The 24,412-nt window shown below is 39.1% G+C and overlaps 1 protein-coding gene across 4 annotated transcripts in view; it reads right to left on the reverse strand.

Moving 5' to 3' along the window:
- The window catches only part of DTNBP1 (dystrobrevin binding protein 1), a 75,506-nt gene that overhangs the window by 42,539 nt on the left and 8,555 nt on the right, over positions 1-24,412 (reverse strand). For all 4 annotated transcript variants that reach the window (XM_072152636.1, XM_072152635.1, XM_072152638.1 and 1 more), the window contains exons 2-7: positions 20,880-20,933; positions 19,894-19,944; positions 17,093-17,153; positions 13,885-14,017; positions 10,154-10,286; positions 6,352-6,374 (exon numbers count right to left, since the gene is read on the reverse strand). In XM_072152636.1, the coding sequence (XP_072008737.1) occupies positions 6,352-6,374; positions 10,154-10,286; positions 13,885-14,017; positions 17,093-17,153; positions 19,894-19,944; positions 20,880-20,933 (455 nt within the window). The remainder of the gene's footprint in view (positions 1-6,351; positions 6,375-10,153; positions 10,287-13,884; positions 14,018-17,092; positions 17,154-19,893; positions 19,945-20,879; positions 20,934-24,412) is intronic.

Below are 24,412 nucleotides of genomic sequence, written 5' to 3' on the forward strand. Positions count from 1 at the left end.
GTAACACCCGCGGTCGGAGTGGGCTACAACCGAGGATGGTTTAATCTGTTAAAAGCCATGGTCAGCACAACCGCAGCATTTAACCTGCCTTTGGGGGGTGGGTGTTTGCCAATCGTTTCTCTGGCAGCCCCGATGTCTGATTCAATAAAAAAAATAAAGCAATAAATCAATAAAAATGCCCATAATCCCCATGACATATATAGAGACATAAACACAAAAAAGTCTAAATCATAACACAAACCCCACATAAATAGTATCACCACGTCCGTAAAAACCCGTAGAATAACAGTAAATAATTATTGAAGCCGCACTATGAACGCCGTTAAAAACCCGCCAAAAATTATGATTTTTACCTATTGAATCCCACATTAATGCAATAAAAGTGAGCAAAAAAACCCATATGTACTACTGAATAATACTTTTGCAAAGTACCACATGTCCTGCAAAAAACAAGTCATCAACCAGCTCAATAGCCAAAAAAGTAAAAAGGTTATGCCACTTGGAAGACGGCTATGCAAAAATGATAGTTTTTTCCCCAAATTAGGGTTTTATTTGGCAAATTAAGTAAAACTTAAGAAAAAATATTCAAGTTTGGTATCCACGTAATTGTATTGACACATAGAATAAAGATAACATGATAATTTGGCTACACGGTGAACATTAAAAAAACAAAAACAAAACAAAAAAAACAGTACAGAATTGATGCTTTTCTACCCCTGCCTTTTAGAAAAAAAGTTCCTAAAGTTCAATAATAGGGATACCAACCCCAAAATTGTAACACTGGAAAAAGCATCTCGTCCCGCTAAAAAGGCCTCATCACATGGCCCCAAAACGAAAAAGCTAGAACTTTATAGCCTACAAAAGGGGCCAATGAAAAAACTAAAATCCTGGCAGCTGCAGGTCCCTCCTTCCCTCCTGCGCCTCACTGTGCCCCCATAAAACAAGTAACGGCCGCATGTGGGGGGGTCTCTGTACTCTGGAGAAATTGCAGAACAAATTGTAAGGTGAGTTTTATCTTTTGAAAATGTGAAAATTTTAGGATGATCGTATAACCGACAAAATTGTAAATTTCACCTCCATTTTGATGTAATTACTATGAAGATCTCAAGGGGTTAACAATCTTCCCAAAAGTTGTTTCTGATAGTTTAAGGGGTGTTGATTGGAAAATGGTTTGATTATATAGGGGGATTTTGATGTTAAATATGTAAAATTTATTTATCCCCAAAATAGTCAATTCTGAAAATACGGAAAATCGATTTATAAGCCGCGTGACATCAAAATAAATTATCCAGACATATCAAAAATTATGAAATGTTATATGGGAAATGTTATTCAGCATCTGATTTAGGTGGTAAATCTATCTGCCTGAAAACGCAATGATTTCGAAATTCGAAAATGGCAATTTTTAAAAAAAATTCAGCATTTTTTTTTTTTTGTAAATAAACGCAAAACTTATCAGCCAACATTTACCACTAAAGTGAAGAATCACTTTGATCAGTGTTCAAAAGTTATAACCATATAAAGGAACGCAAGTTAAAATACAAAAATTGGGGCTGAGCCTTAAGCTACAAAATGCCTGCGTCCTTAAAGGGTTTAAACAATCATGTCCTAAAGCTGTATGCAAAGGACCTGCTTTAGGGTCCAATGATTCATTATCATATACAACTGTCCAACTTAGTCATGAGTATGAAGCACAGACACTCCTGGTGCTGGCAAGCCCCGCCCCCTGCAGCCTGTGTGTGTGTATGAGATACTCCTATACACATGACTGACAGCCTGTATAATGATGTGACACTCCTGGGGCTGGCTGCCTTTATGTGCGTATATGAGATAGTCCTAAACACATGACTGCATCCTGTAGCAGTTGTTGTAACAGCATGACATAATTTTACTCCTATACACTATATGCTTTACTATACATTACACACAGACATGAGCAGGGGGTAGAGAGGGGAGGGGTAATAAGTGTGACATCACTTTATCTCTCCATGTACCAGCCTCATTTACATAGGAAAATACAATTTTAGAATGATTAATGTATGAATTAACTAGATAAGGCTAAGTTTTTAACAAAGTATTAAAAATAAAGGTGTCCAGTGGAAGAAAGAGATTCTATAAAAACCATTTACTAGATATAGTTGTGCTCAATGGTTTACCCCTTCATAATTTTGGCTTTCTTGGCATCTTATATGATAACACAAAAACTTTTTTTTCCCACTCATGGTTAATGGTTGGGTTAAGCCATTTTTACCACAATACCATGTTCCTCTTAACTCATAATGACAACCAAAAACATTTAAATGACCATGATCAAAAGTTCATATACCCTAGTGATTTTGGCCTGTTAACATGCACAGAAGTTGATACAAATGAGTTTGAATGGCTACTAAAGGTTCAGTAACATCCTCACCAGTCACTTGTCAGCGTATGTGCATTAAAGCTGAGCAACTTGCAATACAGACAGACTCTGGCATCTTTCACCAAGCCACTGACGTTTCTGGAGTGCGAGTTAGGGGAAAGCAACGGATCTACTGGAAAAGGTAATTGAACTGTATAAAGCATTTGAAGAAAAATGGGATGCACATACAAGTCGCCAGAAGAAAGCCATTACTGCGGACCTGCAAAGTATCTCGCCTACAATATGCCAAACAGCACAGAGACAAGCCTTAAAAATTCTGAAACAAGGTAATTTGGAGTAATGAGACCAAAATCAAGCTTTTTGGCCACAACCATAAACATTACATTTGTAGAGGTGTCAACTAGGCCTTTAACACCATTCCTACTCTAAAGAACAGTGGTGGACCACTGATGATGGGAGAATGTGTGAGCTACAAAGGCATAGGAAACTTGGTCAAAGTTGAAGGAAAGATAATTGCAACACATTATCAGCAAAAACTGGAGGCAAATTTGCACTCATCAGCCAGGAAGCTTCTCAAGGGACGTACTTGGACATCCCAACACGACAACGATCCAAAACACAAGGCCAAGTCAACCTTTAGTGGCTACAGCAGGCCAAAGTGAGGGTTCTGGAGTGCACATCTCAGTCTCCTGAGCCCTCATGTCGCTACCGTTTTATCCAATTATCCACTCTGAATATAGCTCTAATTAATGGACAGGGTCAAGTGGAGAAAATATACAGACTAAAGTGTGTAGAACCCAAATGGCAGGGAACACTATTCTTTATGGTACCTTGTGTCATCCTAAGCATAAATAAAAGGCGTCCCTTACTGGGGAAATGTTAAAAGCAAGGAGGAATTGTTCTGATAATGTAAGCTTTCATAATAAAATTAAAAATGTTTTTTTGAAATTACATATATTGAAGAAGGAAAAAAAATAAATTAATATGTCTATATCGAAAAAACCTTATTTGGTTACATCATACAGTTTGGAATTTAAGAATATTCGCCTAGTAACTAAATATATACTCATGTTACAGGAAGATAAATTAAAAGATATACAGGCGGTCCCCTACTTAAGAACACTCAACTTACATACGACCCCTAGTTACAAACGGACCTCTGGATATCGGTAATTTATTGTACTTTAGGCCTAGGCTACAGTAAACAGCTATAATAGCTATCAAATATGTCTGTAATTAAGCTTTAGTGTTAATCCTGATTCTTATGACAACCCAACATTTTTAAAATCCAATTGTCAAAAACACCAAAAAAGTTCTGGCTGGGATTACAATGATAAAATATACAGTTCCGACTTACATACAAATTCAACTTAAGAACAAACCTACAGACCCTATCTTGTATGTAACCCGGGGACTGCCTGTATTGGATGCAGGGTTTAATATGTTAGCAAGAAAATCACCTATCCTGGGTTCTATATTGGCACTCAGCTGCACAGGACCACAAAAAAAAAGAAACCATATGTGGTTGTAAATATGCAAATGAAACGAAAAGTATAAGAACAGCATTCACCAAAAAGAGTTTCTGATAGGATTTATTCATTTAGATACAAAAAATGTTGTGTATAAAATGGTCTGCCTCTCTTGTGAACCTTTTTATACAGGTTGTACATTGCGGAGGAAATAAATAATGTTATGAATGTCAATGCAAAAAACCTCTTCATTTTTCCTATGAACACCAGTGTGATTTTTGGAGCTTCAGTTTCAGTTCAGGGATAACAGACACCAACCTTTCAACAGAATTGGTTTTTGGATAATAATGCCCCCTCTGGTGTATTACATTGATATGCAACGGCCACAATCTGATGTTTACGCTGGGATTGTGTTGCACACGATCGGATTGTGGTGCAATCCGCTGGTTTACATACAACAGAATTTTTTTTTGGGGGGGGGGGGCGGATTTTTCTTCAGGCACATTTTCCTTTATTGGATAACCAAAACGTTACATACCAGGGGAGGGTTTTTCCAGTGCACTGCGTGCATCACTCCATCTCCCCTGGTATGTAAAGTTTTGGTTATCTAATAAAGGAAAATATGCCTGGTGAGTGCCCTCCCGTTTGCTATACCTCTATATGTTGCTACTCTATTGGGTGTTAGGGTGTTGGACCATCACCGATCTAATATTTAGGACTTTTCTTGGATATGTTATATAAACAGCAATATATTCTGAACGCTGGTAGTAAACAGATCTGTATTTATCCCATATTTATTAAATCATGGGCTGAGGACAGCCTGAAATCCATTCCATCTAGCAATTACTATGCACGTATACATATTGTATGTGTGGCTCACAACCTTGTGCCATTCAAATCGAATACGGTAACTTTTGGGGCATTGTGTTCATTTAATCTGCAACATGCTAGAAAAGACACAAAGACAGACTGCTTGAACAATAAATTGTGCAATAGGCCAGTAAAATCCACAGGAAAGAAAAGACACATGCCGCTATAAGAGACAAGCAGACCTGAACAAATCAGAAGCTTCTCGAGGTAGAGTGTTATTTCTCATAATTAAACTGTAATTGCCTGTGGTACGTTAGAGCTGAAGAACTGGAGGCAATTAAAGGGGATATTAGAAGAAAAAAGCTTAGAGCAGTGATGGTGAACCTTTTAGAGACTGTGTGCCCAAAACACAACCAAAATCCACATTTTTACCGTGAAGTGCCAACATGGCATTTTAAGCAGTAACTTATAGAAACCTGTTCTTCCACATCTTTCAATCGTATCGGCCCCCCAAAGCCACCAATACAGTTGAAAGAAGGAGGGCAAATTCAGACCATCATAGTTTCTTCTCTCCAGGGTCTCTGTCTGTACAGGAAGAATGGTGGGTCTAGCAGGAGGACCTGCAAAGATATTGCAATTCAGTCCACACTTTCTAATTTTACCTGCAGTTCCAAACAGCCAATGAAGTGTTGCTTTAAAGTAGCGCTGAGAGCAGCATCTCTTAAGTTGCCTGGGACAGCAGGAAGATTTGGTGGATTTGGTCCTGTTTGGTGAACTCTGTCCTGAGTGCCCAGAGAAATGGCTCTGAGTGCCACCTCTGGCACCCATGCCATAGGTTCCCCACCACTGGCTTAGAGGGAAGTACAGTGGCTTCTTAAAATGTACCTCAAAAGAAAAGTCCAGCATTCAGAAAAAAATGACCGTATATATAAATTTTAAAATATTGGACAAAAATCTGCTTTGGGAGAGAATATTGACTCTTAACTTGATTGAATAATTTTAAATTTGGAACATCATACAGAAATGCAAGTGTAGTGGCTTCTCCTTCTAACCACTCCATGGGATAGGGCCTAACTTGCTGATCAGTGGAAGTCTCAGTGCCGAGACCCCCACCGATCACAAGTCGGACACAGATATGCTCCCATGAGGGGTCCATTGGTCACTATAATGGCAGGGAGAGGCTGCCTGCTACCAAGTCATTACCAAATGAACCAAGACACATGAAATACACATTCTACATATCCTATAACAAATCAGTACACAAATGTGAAACAAATTAGCAGTCATTTTTCTCTTGAACATGACCAGTCACCTCTACTGACATATCCTTTACAATATATATCATCTTTTCTGATAACTATGTGGTGCAGCGCCTTCTAGCCATTTACAGGTAATTAGCCAAGTAGACGTTTGCAGCACTGATTGGACAGCAGCAGACTGTATAGGCCACTGCCCCAAGCTATTACACCCAAATGGCTAGGAATGGAACAAAGATGATCCAAAATTGTTATTTCTCTGGGAATACAGGCATTAACCAAAACAGACATGTCAGACAAGGCATAAACACGGTTTTAATTTTGCCAAAAACAGGACTAAAACTAACATGCCTCCAGTTTATCTGTTACATGAATACAACTGGCATGGTTCACTGGTCGGGACCATTCATTAAATGGGATTGCAGTAATTAAGATATGAAAAGATAAAATAATTTACCTTTAACGTTTTCAAGTTCTTTCCTGTACGAAAACACAAAAAATATGTTACAGATGATGGAAAGAATTACAAAAAGTCTAGTCTGTCAATCTATAAGGTAAAGCAAGAAGTATCAAGACTTTACCCTACACTAAAATAAGCAACCAGATGTTAATGTATATTATGTGTATATAAAGTAACTGTTGAGATAAAGCCCCATACACACCCAAATATAACCTGAAAAGAGGAGATAAAAGCACATATCTCAGAGGATTGTGCCAGAATTAGATGGACCTTTGAAACTAAAGGTGGCACTAGTTTTAGGGCACTATTCTAACTAGCTTGACAAGGCGGTGAGACTTAAGATTTTGGGATTGCCCAAGTTCTGTTAATTTTCTGTAAGACAGGCAGTATACGGGATACCAATTATTAGTAAATGTAAAGTGATTTCCAAAGCAGATAAACCCTTCACGCAGACCTACATACAGGCATGATATAATCTGCTATCCAAGGAACACATTGCCATTTCTCTCAGTGTCATCTTTATCGAAACAGACCGATTTCCAGCACTTCTAATAATAAACTCTATTTGTTACACTGGATTGTAATAAAGAGTCTAACAATAAATTAGAAAAAAAAATCCCACTTAAGGGATAATCTAACAAAAAGAGACAAAGAGTTGTAGAAAGTGGAATGATCTCACTTCCAACCCCTCTGCAGCTGTATTGTAGCCATTCTAATCCTGTCCACAAAGCTCAAGTGTTCTGTACTTAAAACAGACAAATGGAGGCTAATTTTATCAGAAATTAATAGCACCTCAATCTTATCGTTTTAAACTCAGAATAAAATTAGTAGGTAAAAGCCAATCTGGGGGTGGTTCAACACTGGAGATGTCTCTGTATTGCCGTTTTATTACACTAAAGGCACTTATTAGAGTAGACACATTTATTTGCTTCTAGTCTCAATCTACTTTTAAATATGCAGCACAGTTGAAGGGAGTTCAATTAAAAAATAGTTCAACACAAGTACAGATTGGGCCAAAACTAGTGCTGTCTGTAACTAGCGCTGCATAACTAGTGCACATTGCAGCAAACAGCCACCAGTAGCACCTGCAATCGGTGCTGGCACTGATCACGGGGGTTAACCCTTTGATCGCCGTTGGTGGTAAAATGCCAGTGGTTCATAGGCGTCACCATCTTGGCTTAGATCGTCGCTCCCCATCAGTCTCTATCTAAGACGCGAGACTGTGTGTTTTCTGGCCATTTATTAATATTAAATATTATTAATTTATTATTTATTAACCCCTTAAGGACGGAGGGTTTTCCGGCTCATTTCTCGCTCTTCAACTTCAAAAATCCATAACTTTTTAATTTTTCCGTGTACAGACCTGTGTGAGGGCTTATTTTGTGCGTAACAAATTTTCCTTTCCCGTAATGTTATTTATTTTAACATGCCGTGTACTGCGAAGCTGAAAAAAAATTCCAAATGTGGAAAAATTGAAAAAAAAACGCACGTGCGTCACGTTCTTGTGGGCTCAGTTTTTACGACTTTCACTCTTCGCTCCAAATAATACGCCTACTTTATTCTTTGGTTCGGTGCGATCGCGGTGATACCAAATTTACACAGGTTTTATTGTGTTTTAATACATTTTCAAAAATTAAACGAATGTGTACAAAAAAGAAAAAAAATTTTTTGCCATCTTCTGACGCTAATAACTTTTTCATACTTTGGCGCACAGAGATGTGTGAGGGGTCATTTTTTGCGAAATGAGGCGACGTTTTCATTGCTACCATTTTGAGATCTGTGCGACATTTTGATCATTTTTTATTTCATTTTTTATGTTATGTAAAAAGGTGTAAAAGTCGCATTTCGGACATTTGGGCGCCATTTCCCGCCTCGGAGGTCACCGCCGCCTGTAACCGTTTTTATATTTTGATAGATCGGGCATTTTGGGACGCGGTGATACCTAATATGTTTGTGATTTTTACTGTTTATTATGTTTTATATCCGTTCTAGGGAAAGGGGGGTGATTTGAACTTTTAATATTTTATTAATTTTTTTTATTTTTTAAACTTTTTTTTTTATTTTTTTTTTCACTATCTTTTAGACCATCTAGGGTACATTAACCCTAGATGGTCAGATCGCTCCTACCATATACTGCAATACTTCTGTATTGCAATATATGGCATTTTTGCAGCACATTCATTACAATGAGCCTCTGGCTCATTGTAACGAATCTGCAGCTGCAAGATAGCCTCGTGTCAAAAGAAGACACGAGGCTACCATGACAACCGATCGCCGCCCCCCGATGACGTTCGGGGGCGTGGCGATCGAAAAAAAGATGGCGGCGCACGCGCGCCGCCGTCTTTTAAACGCCGCCGGCGACTTTGCCGGCGGCGTTGAAGGGGTTAATAGCCGCGATCGGTGCAAGCACCGACCGCGGTTATTAGCGGTGGGGGTTTTGTGCAATATGCAAAAACCCCCACCCTTGTATGAAGAGGACTCAGCCCGTGAGCCCTCTTCATACATCCCTTATACCTCTGCGCCGTAGAGCTACGGCGCAGAGCGTTAAGGGGTTAATAATAAATGGTCAGTAAAATCCCCATATATTGGTAGGTACATATTTGGTAGGATCAATCAGACAACCTATGGTTCAAGTACGCTTGGGGGTCTGAAAGAAAGAACAAACAAAAAACATAAAAATTAAAAATCACGCCCCTTTCCCTAGAACGGATATAAAAATAAACAGTAAAAATCAAAATAAAATAGTCCCAAAATGTCTGATCAAAAATCAATAACTGTTATTCCCGGTGTTTAACCCAATAACAGAAAATAGTTTTGCCATTTTGCTATATACATATAAAAAATGTTATAAAGGCCGTATATAGTCCTCAAAATGGTAGCATTGAAAAAGTAATCTCATCTAGCAAAAAATGACAACACACAACACCGTACACTGAAGTATGATTATTAGTAAGTTATTAGCACCAACAGATGGCACAATGAAGACTTTTTTTTGTACAGGAGGTTTTACAGTTTTGTAACTGTATGAAAACATTGTAAAAACTATAAAATATAGTATCCCTGTGATCACACCGACCCAAATAACATAGGTGACATGTCATTTGGGGCACATAGTGAAAGCCATAATAACCAAACCCACAAGAAATGGTGCAAATGCGGTTTTGTTTTCATGTTCATCAGAGCTATACTCTCTTCACATATGTAAAAGTTATTCTAAAAATATTCTAGTCCCTTTACTGCAGCAGCTCATGGCCCTGATAGAAGGTAATGTTACAGAAGGATAGTACTTAGTACAGGTCTCTAATGATCCTTACATGACCTTATAGAGCAGTTGCAGTATTGAAGAGCCCTACTCTTCCACATGCACCGTGCACTGCTGTACACAGAGCTATTGGCAGGATCAGGCCGCCACACGGACATTCCGATCCTGTTCTATGACAGTCCTCTGCCACGAGTTCTGTGCCTGCAGGCAGATGAGAGGTATGTAGAGAAAATCTGAATCAACAGGCTAGCCATAGGTCATAATCATTTATAAACATACATAGATTTCCTTACAATCATTTTGGCCAATAAAAAGGTAGATATGAGGTAACTGGAAATAGCTGTACATTGGTATTAATGAACAGCTGTCTTTTGCCATGAAGATTGAAGATATTATAACAACAAAATATAAATTTGGTTCCTCTGTGGATGTATAGACTCAAAGAAGAGAATATGCCAAGACAGGAAGGGGCTAAACACATGAATGCACGAACTATGCTTTGTAATTATAGTTGTAGGTGTACAAACCAACACTAACCTTTTAATCTTTTTGTAGTTTTCTAGTTGTCGATACTGCATGTGCTGGAACCGCTGAAATTCACATTGTTCACAGAGTTCCTCCAAGTCTGCCAAGCGTTTCTCCACATCTTCAAAACTTCCTTCCAGCATAACTGTGAAGAAAAACAGTTATTCCAAAGGTCAACACTTTACTTTGTAAATACTGTTTCTTGCCATTTTATGAATTGTTACACATATTATGTTTCCCCATTATATCCAGAAATAATGACCAGTATGGATATAAAAACAGCATCAAGGCATACCAGAAAATCTGAGAAAGGGGTAGTACCATTATGCATTAACAAGTGTCAGACACTTGTACCCCTTAAAAAAAATGTGGATAAATCCGCACAGTACTTTTCTCCCTTCTTCCTCCGTCCTGGCCGCAAGCTGTAGCCGCTTCATGTTCCTCACTGCTGCAGCCCAGATAAAAGGTCATGTGACCAGAGAGGAGTTACTCAGTGCAGGCTGCTGTAGCTCCAGTCACATGGCTGCTAGGGGCCCATAAGCTTCAGCTTATCCCCATGAGACTGTACACCAGCCACACAATGCCCTCGGCAGGATACGCTGTCACACAGACAACCTGATCCCGTAAGAAGACAGTGGGCCAATATCTAATATATAAAGTTGGATGTCTGTGTGTGTGTGTGTCCTCTAAAGGAATGTGTAACATCGCGTTTACAATCACCAAGTTTTGCACAGTTGTTGCCTGTGACTCAGGGAACATCTTAGACCAGGTTTGGAGCCAAATATTTCACCCCACGCCTTCCAAAACCCACTTATTACCCACCATATACAGGAGCAATTGTCTGCTGCTGCTGTGGTAGGTGGAAGCGGAGCTGTGATTGACTACTGCTCTGCCACAGGTCATTAATATGAGCTCTGATTTGTTACTATAGGAAATGAGTATAAGATAGCTTATGTATGAGGTAAGATGGATAGAGACAGAGATGGATATTTCTGGTAAGTCTCCCCCTGAGGTAAAACTGTTCCAGTTGCCCATGGAAACTAATCAGAGATCATCTTTAATTTTATAAACAGCTGTGGGAAAATAAAACTTGAGCTCTGATTGGTTGCCATTGGCAACTAGAGCAGTTCTGCTCTCAGACACTTCTGATAAATCTCTCCATAGACAAGGTGACATTTGGAGACATTCACTGGAATGAGAGTGCCTGAGACAGGCAGTGTCAGTGACCAAGATGGTCAGTGACAGAAAGTCTATAGATACATTTAAAATATCTTTTGTTAACCCATTCTATTTTGTTACAGCTAAGATCAGTTATTTACTATCCCGGGCAATGCCAACTGCTACAGCTAGTATATACATATACCGGTATTTATGCTGCAAATTTAAAATTAAGAAAAAAAAAAATAAAAACATTTTTAGCTTTATCCCCTTGATAAAGCTACTTGCGAAACACGTGTCGGGGTGTACAGCGTGTGCCTGTTTGACTGGTATAGGTAATTATGTTTCAGTGCTAACTCCATATGAGGTACTATTGGTTGGGATCTCTGTGTAAGGCTCTGACTGTTATTTTGTCCTATGTACCGGATCGGATTCTCCCAATTGGCTTACGATTGTGTGTTTATTTTGGCACTCTGTTTTTATACTCTTATTGCTACTTTTGTATTGCCGTTTGTCTGGCATTCATCTGACTCAATCGTTTTAGAGTATCCAATATTTTGGTTGTACTAAGTGCAAACACCATGTAAACGTCATATTGCATAAATTCAATGTAAACACAGTTACAACACATTTTATGTTTACATAGCTTCCGCTGTAACATTGCATTATGTCTACATCCCGTCTGTTAACATCAAGTTTACTTCATGTTTGCAGTTACATTGAGTTTGCGGTAATAACGCATTTGCTTTCAGAACACGTTTGTGCTCATATTGCCTTGGAATTCCATTTACATCTCAATTTTATAACAGACTTATTAACAGTTTGAGGTACAACTATTCTAGTTTCCCATGGAAACCAATCACAGCTCAGCTATAATTTTATAAACAGCTGTTGGAAAATGAAAGCTAAGCTCTGATTGGGTACCATGAGCAACTAGAATAGTATAGAATAATAAATCTTCCCCATTGCATTTATGTAAATGGTGTAAACCCTGTGTCAACAGAATGTTAGCGGAATGTGTGTGAACACAGCCTCTAGATGAGCTTGGAGAAATAACAGCTGACTACTGTTCATAGTACATTCTCTGACATTGCTTGCTGCTGATTGGACAGTATGAGAGCAGATTAGCAGCATAACAAACGCCTCCAGCTCCTCCTCTCTGACAGAACACAGATTACAATGGTCAGATCCTGGGACCGATATATTTACAACCTGGGGGCTAGAAAGGAAATTCCAAGTTCCCCTGAACCTGTGTAACAGCCCCTACAGAATGATATGCTAAACTCCACATGTGTGAGGTGGTGAAAGATCCCCTTTAACCTCTTAAGGACGCAGCCATTTTGTAGCTTAAGGCTCAGCCCCATTTTTTGTATTCTGACTTGCGTCGCTTTATATGGTTATAACTTTTAAACACTGTTACTTATCAAAGCGATTCTGAGATTGTTTTTTCCCTACATGTAGTGCTTCATTTTAGTGGCAAATGTTGGATGATCAGGGAAAAAAAAATAAAAAAAAGGATATATCCGCCGCTGAGCGCTAAGGGATTAAACAAGACTGATTTGTGTGGTATTGTTTCATCTGACGAAGACATTGCTCTGTAATGTCCAATTTTGTTGTGTATGTACCCATTGATCCATACATTTATTTGTATATGAATTTTAATACATGATAGTATTATAATAGATTATTGACATAGCAGAACACACAATGCAATTCAGTAGAGCTTAAATGGTAAACATAAATAAAAGTGTATTTTTTTCTTTTCTTGCAGACAATGGCGGACATTTATTAATCCGTCTACGAGATTCTGTAGTGGTGTGCACTAATAATCAACACATTTATAAAGGGATTTTAACAGCTTTCTGGCACTACTATTACTATTTTGACAAAAGGGTGTGACCAATGAAAAGGGGCGTGACTTTGTGGCAAAAAGTATGCTGACACAACCGAATTTTTTCCCGGTTATCTGGCATAAAATAAACCAACTAATAGGATGTGCAAAGTATGACTAAATAGTCTTCCCCTACAGCAGATCTATCATCCAGCATCAGACTCATACAAATTTTGTGCAAAATAACACTTTCTATTATAAATCTGCACCATCTTACCCTGCAACACTTTTCATAAATATTCCCCAATATCTCTATCATTTGCATTTTTATGTCCTGCAAATGTGCTGCACTCAGTGCTACGCTTAAATACATAAAAATATCTCTGTACTTTGAATTGTTCGTTTTGTAACTACCAAGTTTAAATCATTTAAAACATTCTGAAGCACAGGTTATAAATAAATGGTTTCAGAGTCCCAAGATAAGTTATCACATAATGAGATATAAGAATAAAGAAAAAAATAAATAAAAATAACCAGGGTAGTTGTTAAATGTGAGGAAAATGGGTTCACATTAATGGGAGAAAAACATCAGTCAGATGTACCGAGTGATGAAGGATAACTCACAAGAGCCATCTGCAGTAGGCGGGTAATGGAGAAGGCAATAGCGATCTTAGGAGAAGGATAAGAATACTGGGGATTGCTTAAATGTCACCCAAAGACTCCAGACAAGGAAGTCAGCAACTCCTCTACCTACCAAGTTTAGCTGTCACGGACTCAAGATCTGCAAGGAATACTGGTATGTTCTGCAACTGCTCCTGCAGTTCCACTAAGCCACTTCTCTTCTTCTCCCAGTGAGCAGACAGCATCACCACTTCACTGTCAATGAGCTGCAAACAAATGGCAATGACAAAAGCAAAAGTTAAAATATATGTTATGAGTGGTCTCATATCTCAGGCAGAAGTAATGTGAGATTAAATGCTGACATCTAGTGGCAGCACAATGCATTGAAAATACACTTTATTAGGTTACAGTAAAGACATTAACCCTTACAGGGCCTTTCATTTTTACGTTTGTTTTTTACTCCCCTCATTCCAAAAACAACTTTTTTGATTTTACGTTTACAGAGATGTGTTAAGGCTTGTTATCTGCAGGACTAATTGTACTTTTTAGTGGCACCTTATAATATTCCATGCAATATACAGTCATGGCAAAGAGTTTTGAGAATGACACAAGTATTATATTTTCACATGGTCTGTTGACCACATGCTCTCAATGGGATTAAGATCTGGGGAGTTTCCAGGCCATGGACCCAAAATCTCTGTTTTGTTCCCTGAGCCATTTAGTATCACCTTTGCTTTATGGCAAGGTGCTCCATCATGCTGGAAAAGGCATTGTTGATCACCAAACTGCTCATGGACGATTGGAAGAAGTTGCTCTTGGAGGACATTCTGGTACCATTCTTAATTCATGGATGTGTTTTTAGGCAAGACTGCGAGAGCCGATTAACTTGGCTGAGAAGCAACCCCACACATGAATGGTTGCAGGAGGCTTTACAGTTGGCATGAGACAAGACTGGTGGAATCGCTCACCTTGTCTTCTCCAAACAAGCTGTTTTCCAGATGTTCCAAACAAGCGGAAAGGGGATTCATCAGAGAAAATGACTTTACCCCAGTCCTCGCCAGTGGAGTGGCTTCTTTGCTGCCATCCTTGACACCAGGGCTTGCTACAAGAATCTCCGCCTCACAATGCTTGCAGATGCACTCACACCTGCCTGCTGCCATTCCTGACCAAGCTCTGCACTGCTGGTAGCCTGATCCCGAAGCTGAAACACTTTTAAGAGACGGTCCTGGTGCTTGCTGGTCCTTCTTGGGCGCCCTGGAGCCTTTTTGGCAACAATGGAATCTCTCTCCTTGAATTCCTTGATGATGCAAAAGATTGTTGACTGATGTGCAATCTTTCTAGCTGCGATATTCTTCCCTGTTGGCCAGTTTTGTGCAGTGCAATGATGACTGCATGTGTTTCTTTAGAGATAACCATGGTTAACAGAAGAGAAACAATGATGCCAAGCACCAGACTCCTTTTAAAGTGTCCAGTGGTGTGATTCTTACTTAATCATGACAGATTGATCTCCAGCCCTGTCCTCATCAACACCCACACCTGTGGTAATGGAGCAATCACTGAAACCATGCTGCTCCTTTTAAGGCAGGCCTGCAATGAAGTTGAAATGTGTTTTGGGGGGAAAAGTTCATTTTCTAGACAAATATTGAGTTTGCAATTAATTGCTGTTAAGCTGATCACACTTTAATAACATTCTGGAGTATATGCAAATTGCCATTATAAATCCCGATGCAGTAGACTTTGTAAAAATTAACATTTGTATCATTCTCAAAACTTTTGGCCATGACTGTACTGGAAAGCTGGAAAAAATTCTAAGTGCGGTGAAATTGACAAAACCCCACACATTTGGAGCATCTTCTCGTGGGCTCTATTTTTACAGGTTTTATTCTGCGCTCCAAATGACACTCTTTCTTTATTCTTTGGGTTGGTACAATCACAGGGATATCAATATTATACCAAATAGATTTAAATTTTTTTAAAATCTTTTGTACGTAAAAAAATATTTTCCATTTTGCCAAATACTGAGGCCAATAACATTTTGGCGTACGAAGCTATGTAGAGGGCAATTTTTTGCGGTAACAGCTGCTGTATTAATTTATATCAATTTGGGACCTATATGACTGTTTGATAATTTTTTATTCAAATATTCATGGATGGAAAAATGGTGAAAAAGTGGCGATTCAGACATTTGGGCACTATTTTCCAGGAATAATCATTTTTACATTTTGATAGAAAGGGCATTTTGGAATGCAGAAATACCCATCATGTTTATGATTTTTACAGTTTATTTTTATATGTGATCTAGGGAAGGGGGGGGGGGTTGATTTAAACTTGTAATTCTTTTACTTTTTTTAATATTTTATTTTAAACCATTATTTCAGACCCTCCAGGGTACTTTAACCATGCAAAGTCTGATTGCTCATGCTATATAATGCAATACTACTGTATCGCAGAATATAGCAATTTTGCTGCTGAACTCTAATGGCCTGCCATCTGCTGGCTATAAGAGATCATTACATATGGCAAGCCTTATGTGGTACGGCTGTCTCTTCAAATCTCACACTGGGCACCGGCTCTCAGAACGCTCTTGGGGCCATACCCCCCACCCGGGGGCATGAATAAATTATATATCTGCAGAGCACCACAGGCTAATTTGCATATGGTATAAAATAATTTTTCTCCAAAATTTTGGCCATAGAAAGTTATGAGAAATGAAGCATGGAGAACGAAGGAACGGGGAGATGATTATATGACCTTTAAATTATTAACTTAATTATTACAGATCCTGGAATGAAGCACTAAATGGTTTTTCAACATAAAATATAGTGTAGTGTAAAACTCTGAAAACTTTAAAAGAAAACTACATTACATATTTGCCATTGATGTATTGATACAAACCCACAGACTAAAACTTAAGTGGCAATAAAAAGTGTAGTAGAACTGCAGTAAATTAAATAAAAAAGTAAAACTGCAAAAGAAAGTTCTCAAGTGGGTTCTCAAGGAGGGTAGACCAGAATCTAATAAAAAGTATCAACATTAGGCGATGCACATTGGGAAGAATTGGACAGCAGGGGTCCCTCAGTGATCATGAGAACGGGGTCTCATTTTACCCCTATAGATAATGTAGGTCACACAGGCATCTCTATTAGTTTGGCTAATGTTAACTGCTGTACTGGGGACCACAACAATCAGAAAGTTATAACCTATACAGCAGATAAAACTTGCCAACATCTTAGTCAACACCTTTATACAGCCAAGCTGTTGCTATCGTATGGAATGTTTTTGACAGAGAAAGATGTACTAATATTAATGTGTTTCATGGTATGAACGCTCTTAACATTTACCTCTCCAGCCTTAGCACATTCTTTTGCCCCCTTATGAAGAGCAGCCCAGGAATCTTCATACCTGCAAAGGAAATCACAAAGGTTATCCCTAAACATACACAAAGAAGTTCAATGATTAAGAAATAAAAAAAATTATTCTAAATCAGTGTGAACATGTTCTGTGGTGCTTTACAGACATTTCCATTACTCATTGTCTCACCATGTAAGTAACAGTTTAAATCAGGGTACCCCAAACTACGGCCCGGCCCGTTTTGAACCGCCCCCCGACGCTTGCCAATAGTTAGTTATGAGGGGCAGTATAGGAAATAATTAATGGTGGGGGGGGGGGGGGGTGGCAGCATAGGAAATAATTAATGGTGGGGGGGTGGCAGCATAGGAAATAATTAATGGTGGGGGGGTGGCAGCATAGGAAATAATTAATGGTGGGGGAGAGCAGCATAGGAAATAATTAATGGTGGGGGAGAGCAGCATAGGAAATAATTAATGGTGGGGGAGAGCAGCATAGGAAATAATTAATGGTGGGGGGGCAGCATAGGAAATAATTAATGGTGGGGGGGGGCAGCATAGGAAATAATTAATGGGGGGGGCAGCACAGAAAATAATTAATGGTGAGGGGCAGCATAGAAAATAATTAATGGTGGAGGGCAGTATAGGAAATAATTATGAGGGGCAGCATAGGAAATAATTAATGGTGGGGGTATAGGAAATAATTAATTATGAGGGGCAGTCCAGTAATTAATGGGGGGGGGAGGCATACTCAATAATTAATGGTGGATGGGCGGCAGCATATTCAATAATTAATGGTGGAGGGGCAGCATAGGAAGTAATTAATGGTGGAGGGGCAGCATAGGAAGTAATTAATGGTGGAGGGGCAGCATAGGAAATAATTAATGGTGGAGGGGCAGCATAGGAAATAATTAATGGTGAGAGGCAGCATAGAAAATAATTAATGGTGAGGGGCAGCATAGAAAATAATTAATGGTGGAGGGCAGTATAGGAAATAATTAATGGTGGAGGGCAGTATAGGAAATAATTAATGGTGGAGGGCAGTATAGGAAATAATTATTATGAGGGGCAGCATAGGAAATAATTAATGGTGGGGGGGAGCAGCATAGGAAATAATTAATGGTGGGGGGGAGCAGTATAGGAAATAATTAATGGTGAGGGGCAGCATAGAAAATAATTAATGGTGGAGGGCAGTATAGGAAATAATTAATGGTGGAGGGCAGTATAGGAAATAATTAATTATGAGGGGCAGCATAGGAAATAATTAATGGTGGGCGTATAGGAAATAATTAATTATGAGGGGCAGTCTAGTAATTAATGGGGGGGAGGCATACTCAATAATTAATGGTGGAGGGGCGGCAGCATATTCAATAATTAATGGTGGGGGGCAGCATAGGAAATAATTAATGGTGGGGGGGCAGCATAGGAAATAATTAATGGTGAGGGGCAGCATAGAAAATAATTAATTATGAGGGGCAGCATAGGAAATAATTAATGGTGGAGGGCAGTATAGGAAATAATTAATTATGAGGGGCAGCATAGGAAATAATTAATGGTGGGGGTATAGGAAATAATTAATTATGAGGGTCAGTCTAGTAATTAATGGGGGGGAGGCATATTCAATAATTAATTAATAATTAATTCAGTACATTAAATAATTAATTGTCCCAATTAATTCAGTAATTGGGCCAGTATTTAAAATAGTTCTTAAGGGGTGCAGTATATTAAATAATTAATTGAGGGGGGTGCCAGTGTATTATGGATGCGGTCACATGTACCGATATTTATTTTTAAACTTTAGTCCGGCCCTCCAATGGTCTGAGGGGGACAGTGAACAGCCCCCTATGTAAAAAGTTTGGGGACCCCTGGTTTAAATAGTTTTATAGAGGTGGTCACAACTACTGATGATCAAAGAGAACGTTTAGGCAGTTTAGGCAAATCCTAGTTACGCACTCCACAATGTAGGAGGTGCTCTGGTACATCAGAAGGCATTTAACACTGTACATACACACTCAAAATCCCCCTATGTGTCCAGAACCTGCCAGATCCTTTATACTGGGCAGCATGAAGGATTCACATACAGCAGTCTGACTGTCCAGGATAAGGCAAGTGATACCAACAAAGAGCCAATAATATTTCAATAGCCACAATTTCTCCTTTTTTCCCCCCACAATTGCCTTACATAGGGAGGTACAAATAAGTTTGGACTATATAATATGTTATAAATTAAGGACACCAATATTTTTTTTAATATAAAAAAGCTATTACAAATGGCAGGAGATTTTTGTTTGAAGGAGCCCCTTGTTAACCATACATTACAAATGGTTGATTGGGAGGGTGCACTAGCAGCTAGCTATGCCCTCCTGTAGTGGTCAGCAGCTGTACATACCCATTTATTATAAATGCGAGACGTCGCTGTAGTGACAGTGCCCGGCCACTACAAAGACACAGAGCAACATGTGTTACCCAATAGCTGTACATCAATCCCGGCCAAGTGTTTTGTATAAAGCCTGTATTTTTCTATTTCTTAGGTTTAGTTCTGAGAACTGGTTTACTTGGCTTCTCTTTCTTAATAACGGTTGATCACTTATAAAAGTTATAAAAAATTAAAAATGGTCATCCACGCAAAGAGATCAATATCCCTGTCACACCCTGTGGATTCCTGTGTTATGCAGGGTTTCGAATACTGTTTAAAATGCGCAACAGGATTAGCGTTCAGCAATGTGGATTTCATAGTCCACTGCATTTTTCCTTGCAGCCACATCAAAGGGATTAGAAATTGGTGAAGCAATTACCTGCTAAGAAGTTCCACTCCCGCTGGAAACTTGACAGATTGTTCTGGTGGTCTATGAAGTAAAAGAAAACATTCATCATCTGTACCTCAATGCCAGATGTATACAAAAAGAAATCTAAATACTGTACATTCATTACTGCCATAGAAAGTAATGGCATATTACTAGGTGTATGACGGCCAGAACTACCATACTACCAAGATGCAGGCAATTGCCCATATAATGAAGAGATAAAAAGATGGAATTTGCGGCACCTTTAAAGGGCACCTACCACCACAAATCTACCTATAAAAGGTAGATTGGGTGGTAGGTGGATCAATGGGACGTGAGGATAGCCCTTTTAAGGGCTAATCCTCACGTCCCTGCACTTTTTTGATAACTTTAATTTGATATTTATTCAAATTTACTTATGCGGCTACCGGGGCGTGGAGTAGCCGCATATGAGATTACACGAGGCGGCTACTCCACGCCCCGGTAGCCACTTTACCCCTCCTACTCACCCATCTTCGCCGCGCAGCTACGCGGAGCTGCGCGCCCTCGTCCGGCGATCCTGCCATCTGCGCATGCGCAGAAGAGCAGGCCCGCGCCTGTTTCGGAGTTGTGACCGCGCAGGCGCGGGCCTGCTCTTCTGCGCATGCGCAGACGGCAGGATCGCCGGACGAGGGCGCGCAGCTACGCAGAGCTGCGCGCCGAAGATGGGTGAGTAGGAGGGGTAAAGTGGCTACCGGGGCGTGGAGTAGCCGCCTCGTGTAATCTCATATGCGGCTACTCCACGCCCCGGTAGCCGCATAAGTAAATTTGAATAAATATCAAATTAAAGTTATCAAAAAAGTGCAGGGACGTGAGGATTAGCCCTTAAAAGGGCTATCCTCACGTCCCATTGATCCACCTACCACCCAATCTACCTTTATAGGTAGATTTGTGGTGGTAGGTGCCCTTTAAGTCCTTGTAAGGGCGAGTCACTTTAAGTAAAGAAGAGCTTTTTGTACCTGTGCTGCTTTTTGATCTTCACATCTCTTGATTTGTCACCCAAACTTTTCAATCTGCAATTGAGACAATAAATTGAATCTTTAAAACCTCAAAAAAACCAAACAGGAAAATATCTGACAGGTTCGTTGAAGCAGTTCTTACAGTCAGGTACATGTTTGTGAACCATAAAGATACAGCGCTAGGGTATCATGTGTTTATTTTGTATTCCTTTTATTCATATTAAGGTGTATATTAAAAAAAGAAAACTATAGGACGCACAGTGGAAAATACTTCCGTACCCCCCACAAAAACAAACTTTCTAACATAAGTAATGCAGCAGTAAATACGTATCACAAGTACTGCTCCATTTTTACATCATGTAAAGATATACTCATTTACCAGTATAAAGGTTTCTCAAATGGCAGCAAAATGAGAAGTACACTACAGGCGGTCCCCTACTTAAGGACACCCGACTTACAGACAACCCATAGTTACAGACGGACCCCTCTGCCCACTGTGACCTCTGGTGAAGCTCTCTGGATGCTTTACTATAGTCCCAGACTGCAATGATCAGCTGTAAGATGCCTGTAATGAAGCTTTATTGATAATTCTTGGTCCAATTACACCAAAAATGTTGAAACTCCAATTGTCACTGGGGCAAAAGAAAAAAAATTGTCTAGAACTTCCATTATAAAATATACAGTTTCGACTTACATACAAATTCAACTTAAGAACAAACCTCCAGACCCTATCTTGTATGTAACCCGGGGACTGCCTGTATTATTGAAGAAAAACAGGTTTCATGACTGCTTCTGGGCATGTCCCATCACATACCCCAACTTTAATGGGCACGTTTTAGATGGAAGCAGTTTCTGGGAAGGCTTTGATTATGCCTTGTAAGCTCATACGGTTGTGAGCCCTCATGGGCAGGGTCCTCTTCCCTCTTGTTCCAGACCTCTGTAGTTTTTGTACTTGCAATTGTTCTCATCTTTATCTAATGTATGTGAATCCCTTACTGATCGCATAGCACCAAGGAATGAATGGCGCTCTATAAATAAAAATTCTCCCTCGATGTAAAAACAGTGCAAGACGTCATAAACTTAAAAGGAGCCCATCATCAAGAACAGAGACACAATAAACCTTACTGTGCCTTTGTTGAAAAGTGAAGCCAGCGCAGGCGTTCTCCAGCTTTAGGGTGAAGACACACGTGGCGTTTTTAGGCCGTTTTTGGGCCGTTTTTAGTTAGTGCGTTTTCACATCGTTAAAAACGCATGCGTTAAAAACCGCATCCGTTTTTTAAAACGCATGCGTTTTCTCCGGTTTCCCAAAATTGCGCAATAAAAACCGGACAAAACCGCTTGCTTTTTAAAAACCACATGCGTTTTTAAAAACGGATGCGGTTTTTAACGATGTGAAAACGCACTAAATAAAACGGCCCAAAAACGCCAGATCATTAAAAACGCATGCGTTTTTGACTAACTAAAAACGGCCCAAAAAAGGCCTAAAAAAAACGCCAAGTGTGTCTTCACCCTTAGGGTGCGTCCACACGTTCAGTTTTTCAGATGCAGTTTTATGGAGCAGATGTGAATCATAATGGGTTGAGACAAATAATTGAAAGGTGCTGCTCCTCCTACTTTTACTCCACTCCTAAACTGCATTGGAAAAACTGAACGTGTGGTTGCACCCTCAATCTGCCTTTTTAAACCAGTAAAATCGCTCTTCAAACTTTCTTTTTGCCTTTGTAGGCTTCGCCCACCGCCACTTTGCTATACAATGCATGAAATGGTGAGATGACCTGCAGTTTCCAACACAGTGCTCACTGCTAAATAGACAACAGTGAGAGGGACAACATTCTGGTAAGGACAGGGAGAAAACTTACTGTCTGCTCAGGTTGCAATCTGAAGAGACACAGTACTGTCAATCAAAAGAAGGAGGCGGGGTTCACTGGCAGCCAAGAGAAACCGTGCTATTCAGAATTTGACTCCTGCTCTGCTAATTTGCATATCAGAAAAACAGCTGTAATTAAGGTAAAACTGGAAACAACGGTTTTATAGGTAAATAGCCAAGTTTTCACTTAAAAGAGGGAATTCTAGAAACAACATTTCATTACTGACCTGAGGGGGCTGGTAGTTTAACCTCAATGCTCTGCATCCAATATATCAGACGCTGAGTGCTGTAACTTAGACCGGAGGCAGAGCAGATGTTGGAATACACCGGGTGTCAGCTGTAACAAACAGCTAACATCCCAGTGTAAAAAACACTTTCGGAGTTCGCAATGCATTATGTGCGTTAATTGCATGCAGCTGTGTCTCTTGGAATTAGTAAAAATGCAGTGATCTTCTCTCTGTGTTGACCACAAACGCATGGGTTTTCAAAAACGCAACCGCTTTGCAAAGTGCAATGAAAACACAGACAAAAAAAAAAAAAAAAGGACAGGGTAGAAAACGCCCAGTTAAGACACTTTGACCTAAAATCCATAGAAAAAGCCAATATGTAAATATGATGCGTTTTTCAAAAATGCAAAAACGCAATAAAAAAAAAAACGCAATAAAGCTAATACCCTGCAATACATCAATACATCAGGTGATTGCTTGTTCATGTCCCATATTGGAAGAAATAATAAAGTTAGAAAATAAAAAAGTTCTTAAATGAAAATAAAGAAATTAATAAAAATGCCAAATAAACATATAAAGAGACATACAAGGCAAAAAAAAAAAGTTGAAATCATGACACAAACCCCACATATATAGTATCAAAGTGTCCATAATGACCCATAGAATTTAAAAAAGATCATTATTGAACCCACTTGATCAACACCGTAAAAAAAAAAAAAATTAAAAATAACATTTTTATCCAATTTAACCCACAAAAATGCAATAAAAAGCGACGTCAAAATAAATTATCCAGACATTTCAAAAGTTATGAAAATGTAAAGCAGACATATGGGAAATAGTATCTGCCTCAAAACGCAATGATTTAGAATTTTAAAAATGGCAAATTTTTCAAAAAATTAATCCGTTTTTTTTAAATTTATTTTTTATTAATAAACGCAAAACTTACAAGTCAACATTTAACACTAAAATGAAGCACAACATGTGAGGTAAAAACAATCTCATAATCACTTTCATAAGTAATAGTGCTCAAAAGTTATAACCATATAAAGCGATGCAAGTCAGAATCCAAAAAATGAGGCTAAGCCTTAGGGTGAAGACACACATGGCGTTTTTGGGCCTTTTTACTAAGTGCGTTTTCAGATCATTAAAAACGCATGCGTTAAAAAATTGCGCAATGAAAAACGGACAAAAACGGCATGTGTGTCTTCACCCTTAAGCTGCAAAGTACCCCCTGAAGGGGTTAACGAGGGAAAATCTAGTTACAGGTTCCCTTTAAGTGAAAAGCACAGTGGGAAAATATGTGCCAACGATAGAACCCTTGAGGAAATATTAAGCACAGACAACTAATATTTGCTCTGCCACCATCAAGTGAGAACATTTTCCAACGATCTGTGAGAAAGAAAAAAAAAAAAAAAAAATATAGAAAACCACAGAAAACT

The sequence above is a fragment of the Engystomops pustulosus genome, chromosome 5 (assembly GCF_040894005.1).
Source record: "Engystomops pustulosus chromosome 5, aEngPut4.maternal, whole genome shotgun sequence".
NCBI lineage: Eukaryota > Metazoa > Chordata > Amphibia > Anura > Leptodactylidae > Engystomops > Engystomops pustulosus.